Source organism: Struthio camelus, chromosome 27, assembly GCF_040807025.1.
Source record: "Struthio camelus isolate bStrCam1 chromosome 27, bStrCam1.hap1, whole genome shotgun sequence".
In the NCBI taxonomy this organism is placed as follows: Eukaryota; Metazoa; Chordata; class Aves; order Struthioniformes; family Struthionidae; genus Struthio; species Struthio camelus.
In genome coordinates, this window is record NC_090968.1 from 1,706,190 (window position 1) to 1,715,194 (window position 9,005).

Here is a 9,005-nt window from a genome sequence, read left to right on the forward strand (position 1 = left end):
CCCCGCCCCCTTTGGCCCCTAGCGCCGCCCCCTCCTGCTCCGTTCGCCCTCAGCCCCGCCCCTAGTTCCCCCTAGCCCCGGCCCCAGCTCGGCCTTCGCTCTGCTCTGCCCAAGCCCCGCCCTGATTTTCTCGGCCCCGCCCCCTGTCCCCTCCCTCAGCCCCGCCCTAACTGGCTCCCGGCCCCGCCCCGACTCGCCCCTCAGCCCCGCCCCTGTTCTCCCTCAGCCCCGCCTCTTCCCTTGTCCCCCGCCCCCTCCCCCGCGCGGCTCTTCCCGCCCGCCGTCGGCACCGCGCTCTCGCGAGAGCTCTGCCCGGAAGTGACGCTCGCTCCGCTTCCCTCCCTGCCCGTCTTCCCGGAAGCGGAAGCGAGCGAACCGGTGCGCGGCGGCGGCGGCGGCCGGGCGAGCGTTGCGTGCGGGGCCGCCATGTCGCTGCGGCTCCTCCTGCTGCTCGCCGGGCTCTGCGCCGCCTTCTGCGCCGCCGGTGAGGGGCCGGGGGGCCCGGGGGGCCCGGGGCCGCCCTGGGCGGGAGGGGCTGCGGCGGTGACGGGTGGCGGGAGGGCAGGGCCGCCGAGGGCCCCCCGCCGGCGCCGGGAGGCCGTTCCTGCCGTGGGCCGCTGCCCCGGCTGAGCGGAGGGCCGCGGGGGGGCTTCCCCGAGGGCGCCGTGCCGCCTGGTTTTCCCCTGCTTTGGCTCTCCCCTTGCAGGAAAGGGGCTTTTTTATTATTATCTTGGCAGAGGCGGGCCCGGTTTTGCCGGGAAGCTGTTCTGAGCAGCTGCGCGTCCTTCTTATGCTGCCCACGAACACCGGTAATAACTGCAACCTCTGTGCGTGTGTTGATAGGTTCAGAGCAGAACCCGGGACAACCAGGATCATCTTCAACGTCTTCTAACAAAGCTTCAGCAAACACTGGGCCGTCCTCTGACTCTGGAGCAGCAACAGGTGGACGTGGCGATAGCAAAGTAAGTGGGAGCTCTGATGCTTCCAAAGAAGATAAAAACAGGACAGTGAGCCCTCAACCATCTGCAGCCAGCAGCACAAAGCTGAAACTGGAGGTGGGCCCTTCTGCTAAAATAGGGCAGGGGAGGCCAGATGAGGAGTCAAAGAACAAGGAGTCAAAGAACGAGAATGCAGGTGACAAGGGTGGCAGCAGTGGCGAGAGCCCGGGCGGCGGCCAGGGCAGCAGCGGGACCCCAGACGGTGGCAATGGCAACAACAATGGCAACAACAATGGGAATGGAGACACTGGCCAGAATGGCAACAACAAGAACCAAGGTGGTGACCAGAGCAACCCTAGTGAGAACCAGCCCAGTGGCCAGAATGACAACAGTAAGAACAAAGATGATGTCCGGAATGACAACAGCGGGAGCCCGGACAGCCAGAATGACAACAATGGGAGCCAGCGCAACGGCCAGGATGACAGCAATAAGAGCAAAGACAATGGCCAGAAGGACAGCAACGGGAGCCAGGGTGGCGGCCAGAACAGCAACAACAACGATGGCCAGAACAATGACAATGGGAGCCAGGGTGGCAGCCAGAACAGCAACAACAACAATGGCCAGAACAACAGCAGCAACGGGAGCCAGGGTGGCGGCCAGAACAGCAACAACAACGATGGCCAGAACAACGACAACGGGAGCCAGGGTGGCGGCCAGAACAGCAACAACAACGATGGCCAGAACAACGACAACGGGAGCCAGGGTGGCGGCCAGAACAGCAACAACAACGATGGCCAGAACAATGACAACGGGAGCCAGGGTGGCGGCCAGAACAGCAACAACAACGATGGCCAGAACAATGACAACGGGAGCCAGGGTGGCGGCCAGAATGACAACAATAGGAGTGAAGCCAGTAGCCAGGGTGGCAATGGCAGGAACCAGGGGTCGCCGCAGAGCAAAGGCCTTTCAGGGGATGGAGGTGACCCCCAGCATGACAAGGGTGAGGTCAAACAGGGCGACGAGGCAGGAAAGAAGAGCGTTCCTGCCATTCCTCCCAAGAACAAGTCAGAGAGCAGCCACTTCTTTGCCTACTTGGTGACCACAGCTATTATCGTTGCTGCCTTATATGTTGCGTATCACAACAAGCGAAAGGTGAGTGGCTGCGCCTTCCCCGGGTGCGGCTGAGGCCACGTTGCTCCAGTGCTATTGCCCTTGGGGAGGGAATAACAGGTCGGGAGAGCGCTTCTTAGCAGCTGCTGCCGCCTCCTTACCCAGCACAGAGAGCTCTGCTGCTTACCCAAACTCTTTGAACCCTCTGTGGTTTAGGAGCTTCCTTTTGCTGTCAGTGCTTCAGCTTGGGAAATGCCCGTGAAGTCCTCTTCCTGTCGCTGCTCTGATTTTTTTGTTTTTTGTTTCTCATGGATGCCTCTTGCTTGCTGAGCAGCGCGACTTTGGTTAATGTTAATTTGAATCTTGGTGTCAACGGCTTTGAGATGACCAGAGAGGGTGTTGTAACTAGGGAAGCATTCGGATCTCCGTGGAAATTAGGTGGCCTCAGCTCTAATGGTTATTTTCAGGTGGGAGAAACGGAACTGAGAAAGGAGTTCAGGAAAACAGCTGTAAAATGAGCCCATGTTTCTCACTGACAGTGAATTTTCTGTAGCAGGTTGCGAAAGGCTTGTCTTTAAATAGTAGAGCATGGAGGAATACAGCTCGAATGATGTAACTGTCTTTTGCTGTTTTCTCATGCAGTACTATTTTTGAAGGGGAGAGAAATACTTTTTGTTTTCTGCATGTTAGGCAAAGCTCGCTATTGCCTACTTTCAATCACAGCTGGTCTTGAATGATGGCATTTATGTCTTTAAAGTGTCTTGTCAAATGAAATATGGTAATTAGAAAGAGGTAAGTGAAGCTTTTCTTTGGCCCGTTACAAACTGCCTGTGCTTGAAGTGAGAAAAAAGTTACTCGGTTATTTATTATCCTACTCTCTCTCTCTCCCCAAAGATCATTGCTTTTGCTCTGGAAGGGAAGAGATCAAAAATTGCTCGACGGCCCAAGTCTGGTGATTATCAGAGACTGGATCAAAAGGTAAGATCTACCTGGGACACATCTTGGCAGCACAGGAAACTGAGACTGCCTAATCCCAGGAGCCACAAAAGCTGGAAAGAAGAAGCTGCATTGCCTAGTGGTGTACTTTGCTCTTCTGGCACAGAGAAGCAGGTGCAATATATTGGCCCCTCGCAATAAAAATGGTCACAAAGCCCATAGGTGCTTAGCACTGGAAAGTGGATTTTTAGCTTTTGTCAGAAAATAGAAGCAATAATGCTGGGAAATAATGAAAGAGGGTGAATGCAGAGCAGAAATTCGTGAGCATCAAGCTCATAAATACACGGATCAGATTTGTTTGAGAACAGTTTGTGTCACCAGCTTGAGTAACACTTTAACCAAAAAAAATTTTAGCAGGGGAAAGGTAGGGTTCAGAGGGTTGTTCTTCCTCTGAAACTTTTCTCACCTGCTGAATCTGAGTGCATCTGTGGTTATTTTCTGCTACGAGAAGAGGAGGGGGCAAGGGAAGAAAGTAAGAAAAATCACTTGAAGGTGAAACTTGTAGTCTTTCAGAAGACCGTCAGTGTCTGGGGAATCCATCACGATGGCTGTTATCAAATGCTGTAAACGGTTTTGTCCATAACACACAACTAAGGTGGTATCGACCTCAACTCCTTGTCAGCTCGGCGGGGGCTCCTTTCAGCGCTGTTGCTGTGCCCGGCTGGGGAAGCCGCTTGAGTGCCGCAGAGATGATCTGACTGCTTGAACCATCCCATTTATTCTCACCCATTTATTCTCTTATTTCAGTGTTTCCCTCAGGAATCCCCTGGCTTGTCCCTGAGGTGCAGTGATACAGCCGGGTAGTTAGAAAGAAATTGTTTTTATTTGAAAGCTAATTGGAGAGAGACTCGGCCCCCTGAAGCCCTGATGCTTTGTCAGAGTAGAAAGGGTGAAAGGCTACTCAAATTGTTTTAACTTTTATTTTATTTCTTTCCAGATCTAGAGTCCTCTTTGGACGGTCTGTGCTCTGCTGTGTGGATTAAAGATGGCTTGCAATGAAAATGCGAAATACTGGGAAACTCGTGGACTTCCTGGCTGTAGCGCTTTGAATCCTAGCTATGCTGCCGTGTTCAGATCTGAGAGCTGGAGGAGGGGAAAATGCTTTTAGTTTGGCACCTGCACCTTGGTAATATTAAACTTCTCACTTTTTTTGAAATGTTTCTCCTTTCCCAAGTGCGAAGATGAACTAGTTTTCAGCTTTGGCTTCTGGTCTGTGACCCAAGAAAAGCCAGTTTCCAGCACTTGACAGAACTTTTGTGTCCAAATGAAATGGAATTTGCCATCTACTGTACTGACGTCTCTCTTTCAGGGGGGGAAAAAATCTGCCTGCGAAATGAGCCATCTGATTCTCTCCTTTCAGAGTTATAGAGCTGTCTTTGTAACCAGCACGGACTCGATTGAGACACAGACGCTCTCTCCTTCTGTCCATTGTATTTGGATGCTAAAGTTCATAGCGTGACCGATTGCACTAGTTTGGAAATTGTCTGCCAAGGACTCTGATTTGATACTTTGTTTGTTTTCCTCTGTGATGAAGACAATGTTAGTTTGGCATCTAGATTCTCCCTTTAATGCAGATCTTTGGAAGCGCTGGAGCTGTCCTTAGCCCTTCGGATGTAGCTTAAACTTCCTGACCTGCATATTGGAGGTTAGGCTCTACACGGGTTTTTTCCTTCGCAATCCCCAGAGTTCATATGTTTGCACTAAAAACAACAATTGGAGTTTGATGCTGTGAAAGAGGGCAAGTGAGGCATGTTAAGTTTTGTGCCAAATGGCTGTGGCAAAGTTGTAGCAGACTTTGCCTTGTAAGGTTGCTTTCCTGTGTGTTGTAAAATGTCATTTGTATGACAGTCCTAAAGCATTTGGGATGGATGAAATGGCTTCAGCACTTGCAGTGATTCAAACCCCCTTTTTCAAAAGTGCGGTATTGAGGCCCTGGAATATTCAGTGCTGTCCATTCCCTACGGCAGTGAAGGAGCCTCCGGGTCGACTGTAGAGCTTGCTGCAGCTGAGCGCTTAAAAGTGTTGGTTCCTGCTGAAGAAGTGCCGTTTCCTTGACTAGTTGAGTGGGCAGGGGCTGAGGCAGTCGTTGATCTTCTGCGTTGTGGAGTCCCGCAGCAGTGATATGGCACCTCTGCTTTTACAACAGTCGTCCTCACAAACCAGCCTGCGATAAGGGCTCTTGTCTTTTCTGCGTGTACCTCGCAGTGGGATGGGTTCCCCGTTAGCAATGGGAGAGGCACTTCCACGTGCAGAAATGTCTCCCTCCTTTCACGAGCTGCATGTGAAAGGCTTTATAGTGTACCTGGCAGAATCTCTTCCATGGCTCTGTGATCCCTTGCTTGGAGAAGTTTTGCATAGTTTGAATGTACGAATAACCAACCACTTGTAGCCGAGCTGGTCACCTTGGTAATACTGTGGAGCACTTAAACTAGGGCCTGGGACATACTAGTACTAGCTATATTTAAGGCTGTAAAACGTGTTGATTCATGGCTTATAGCCACAATCCTGTTTTTATTTTTGTAGTTCTATTCCAAAGATGTTTGTTTGAGACAGGACGTATCTGAAGAGTGCATAAAGTGCCTGCCCAGCTCGTTCTTTTGTTTTTTTCCAATATGGGCAGAATAAAATTGGTATGACGCGGGTGGAGTTCTTCACATGGGTAACTGTCTACACCTGCAGCTCGTGCCGACCGTACGTGAGTCACCCTCTCCGTGTGCTTGTCAACTGACTGCACAGGAAGCATCCTGTCCTCCTGTGAGAGCTGCTGAGTATTAACTTCCCTTCAGCTTGCTCCAAAAGTGACATGTGGCATGAGGCCTGCCTCTTTCCGGCCTTCCTGAGCTTGTGAACAATTGGTAATCTGCCCTGTGATTGCTAAAGATAGTCATCTTCCACAAGGGCAGAGAGGTTTTCTTGCCCGGCTGTGAAAGCTACAGCTGCATTTCGCTAGTGGTTAGCTCCTGTGTAGGAGGGGAGAAGGCAGGTTGCGTGCAGGGCTTGAGGCTCTCTTAAAAGCAAAACCTTCCTTTTTTTGGTCAGCTGTTAGCAAGCACAGAGGGAGAGTAGGAGAAAGTCACCGTTTTTAAATAGCTTTCGAGACTTCCATATTTTGCTTCCTTTTTCTGATGTTGAAAGGACTTGCAGAAGCTATTTTGGAGAGCGGGAGTGTGAAGTGGGGGGAAGAGAAAGGAAAGGAAGTCTGGGAACATAGCTCTTGAGGGAGATGTGCCTCCTGAAAAGGATGGGAGCTCACAAAACAAGACTTTACTGTTTCAGAGATACCATATGATAAGTCTGAGGCTGACCGTTGCACGGCTGATTTATTGACAGGATGCAGAGTGGGAGGTAGTGGTTTTAGTCTAATGATAGCGGGGTGGGGGGAAGTATTCAAAGATGTGAAATGCCATGTGTTTTTGAGCTGCTCACTGCTGAATCCTTAGCGTTTGTGTGTGCTGTTTTCCTGCTTGGTCCTGTTTTTAAAATTGGAAAATAGTTTACAGAGGTGCGTGTGGGTGTTTTTTGTTTTTTTTGTTTTTTTTTTTTTACACCATCTGCTCGGGTTTTTTATATCCTGAGAGTTTTTCCAAATGTCTTTCAATCCTTTATCTTTCCAAACTGTGTTGGAAATCCCACCCCCATTACTGGCACAGTTAGCTATTAATAGCAAGCCTGGTTTAGCAAGCTCTTGTGCTAGTGGGACCATTGCACCTCGGATGTCGCGTCTGTTCTTCCACCCATCGAATCGTCCCGCAGAGCCACGAGCTCTTTCGTTGGGTGAACGAGAATGTACGTCGTGTTTCCCTGGGAGTTGCTGGCGGATTACGCGGTGCCCAGCAAGCGCAGGTTTCGCTGAGCTGTCCCGGGCAGGCAATGTTTGTGATGGCTCCGAACGCAAGAGCCTTGCCACAGTCCACGCCTGTGGAAGCAGCTCTCGAAATGCACTGAAACCCGGTTCCCCTGCTAACGCCAAAGGGCTCCGACGTAATTCTCCCATCCGGCAGTTCTCGAGCACAGTCTATTTCTGGCAGCGGTTGCTATAACTGTCTGAACTGTGTGAAACCTCTGGGAATGATTTCTATGTTTTGTTGATTGAATTTTTTGTTCTTTTTATATAGTATTTAATTTTATGCAATGTTTTTTCAAACCGGTCAAGGTCTGTGCAACCTTTTCTCTTTGGGCACAACACATTTTCAAACGGATGGCGTCTGTCGGTACGTAATTTTTGCCAAATGTTACTCCTTTTAGATCGGTTACCTTGCCAGTTTGAATCTCCAAATGGTTTGTTTTCTGCTGCAGTGAAATGCAACTTGCTTTGAAGGATCAGAATTTTTATATTTCTTTGTACTTTTTTCCTGTGTGGTGAAGTCAGTAAAATGGGTATAAAAAACCAGTTTTTGTCCCTCTTTTGTGTTCTTTGCCTGGCCTTCTTTGAAAGCAGGGAAGAGCGATACAGGTTAATTCCCCTTTGGGCAAAAAAAAGATTTAAGAAAAACCTCTCTGAGCCGAGGGTATGGGTTCAAGGCTTTTGGGAGCCTCAAGGACTCAGTTTTGCAGATGCAAACCGAGTCCTAGCATGACCAGATAATCCTGCAGCTGGAACAAGCTGGGACAGCTTTTAGGTAAGAGCTTATTTGAAAAGTTTCCAGCGTGTGTCATGATCATCCTATATTGACAAGCAGTTTCCTGTTAACCGGCTTGGGTCCTTTTTAAGCGCACTAGTGAGTGAGATTATCTAAGAGCTGGCATTATCGAGGTATTTGAGCCGCTCTTCCTGCGATCGCAGCCAGCTGGTGGATTTGTCCTGCTGCCTGTGTTTCTCCCCTCATCCACAGGGAGGCTCTTTGAGCAGGATGTGGCCCGGATCCCAGCGCAGCCTGCGCAATCTAAGCAGGATAGACTGGGACAGACTGGGACAGAGGGAGCCCCACGGAGCTACCTGGATTTCCCTGTAGGTTGGAGGGCGGCAGGGCCATGTCTGTCAGCCACGAAAAGGGGAATAGAAAGTGCAGAGACGCCCTAAAGAGCAGATGACATGGGTGCTTCCGGGTAGTGTCTGCTGCTTCCTGCAGCAAATAAACCTTTCCTCCACTTTTTTTTCTGTAAAAGGAGAAAATTTCCCCCCTGCCCCCATGCACTCTCACCCAGCTCGGCCGGATGCCAGCGGTGCAGTGGTGAGGGCAGGCCAAGCTAGGAGAAGGGAGGGCTGTGGTTTTCCCTGCTCACTGCGTCGCCGAGAGCTTGGTGAGGAGAAAACGGGGCGGAAGTGGGGAATTTAAAATGAACATTTTAGCATGTCTGTCTGCTCCGGCAGGTTTTGCACTGAGCAGTCGTCCGTGTCTCCCGGCGCGCTCAGAGCACGCCGTTCTGCTCCGTGTCTCTTGGGGGTGACTTCCCAAAGAAACGAGAAGCACTGCATCGTGCTCCTCCGCGGGATTTTTTTTTTCAACCTGTTGCCCAATTCCACCCTGATTTGAGAGTGCTGTGAAAGTCTCAAAACTGTTCTCTCCCAACAGGTAGAGCGAACGTGGCGGGGAAGGAGCGACCCTGCAGGTCCCTCGAGTGTGGGAGGCGGCGGCACGAGCTCGATGCGCAGCAGGACCCGGATGAGCGCTGAGCACCGGGACGTGCTCGCTTGGGTTGCACAGCGCTAGCCCGTGACTCAAAGTCAGGGGAGTTTTTTTTTTAAAAAAAAAAAAAAAAAAAGGCAGTCCCACGCAGCTCAGAGATAATTTGAGTTTCGTTTAGCTTGCCCTTTATCGTTTAGCTTGCCCTTTATCGGTGGTGCTGAATTGCCTGGGGCTAAGCTGAGAAACGCTGATGTGGCTGGAGTTTCTCCCAGAGGCCCTTTGGGTGGAGTCCGCACGGATTTAATACATAAGCAGTGGGGAGATTCAGCCCTGGAGCGAAGGTGGAAGGTACCTACCGCAGCCGTGTCCTCTCCCAGCCCAGGGGTGCCTGACA

The 9,005-nt window shown here is 50.9% G+C and overlaps 1 protein-coding gene across 1 annotated transcript; it reads left to right on the plus strand.

The window, feature by feature from the left end:
• The first annotated feature begins 325 nt into the window (after positions 1–325).
• On the plus strand, positions 326–7,434 carry TGOLN2 (trans-golgi network protein 2). Its single transcript, XM_068920546.1, has 4 exons — positions 326–484; positions 844–2,090; positions 2,943–3,026; positions 3,982–7,434. Exons 1-4 carry the CDS (start codon positions 427–429, stop codon positions 3,985–3,987), a joined length of 1,395 nt encoding a protein of 464 aa, XP_068776647.1. The 5' UTR covers positions 326–426; the 3' UTR covers positions 3,988–7,434.
• Positions 7,435–9,005: the final 1,571 nt, after the last annotated feature.

Excerpts from the sequence above, each read along its gene's own strand:
- TGOLN2 (XM_068920546.1), top strand. The coding sequence starts at position 427 with ATGTCGCTGCGGCTCCTCCTGCTGCTCGCCGGGCTCTGCGCCGCCTTC. Across the intron at positions 485-843 it reads CGCCGCCTTCTGCGCCGCCG|GTTCAGAGCAGAACCCGGGA; the intron begins GTGAGGGGCCGG and ends GTGTGTTGATAG. Across the intron at positions 2,091-2,942 it reads CGTATCACAACAAGCGAAAG|ATCATTGCTTTTGCTCTGGA; the intron begins GTGAGTGGCTGC and ends CTCTCCCCAAAG.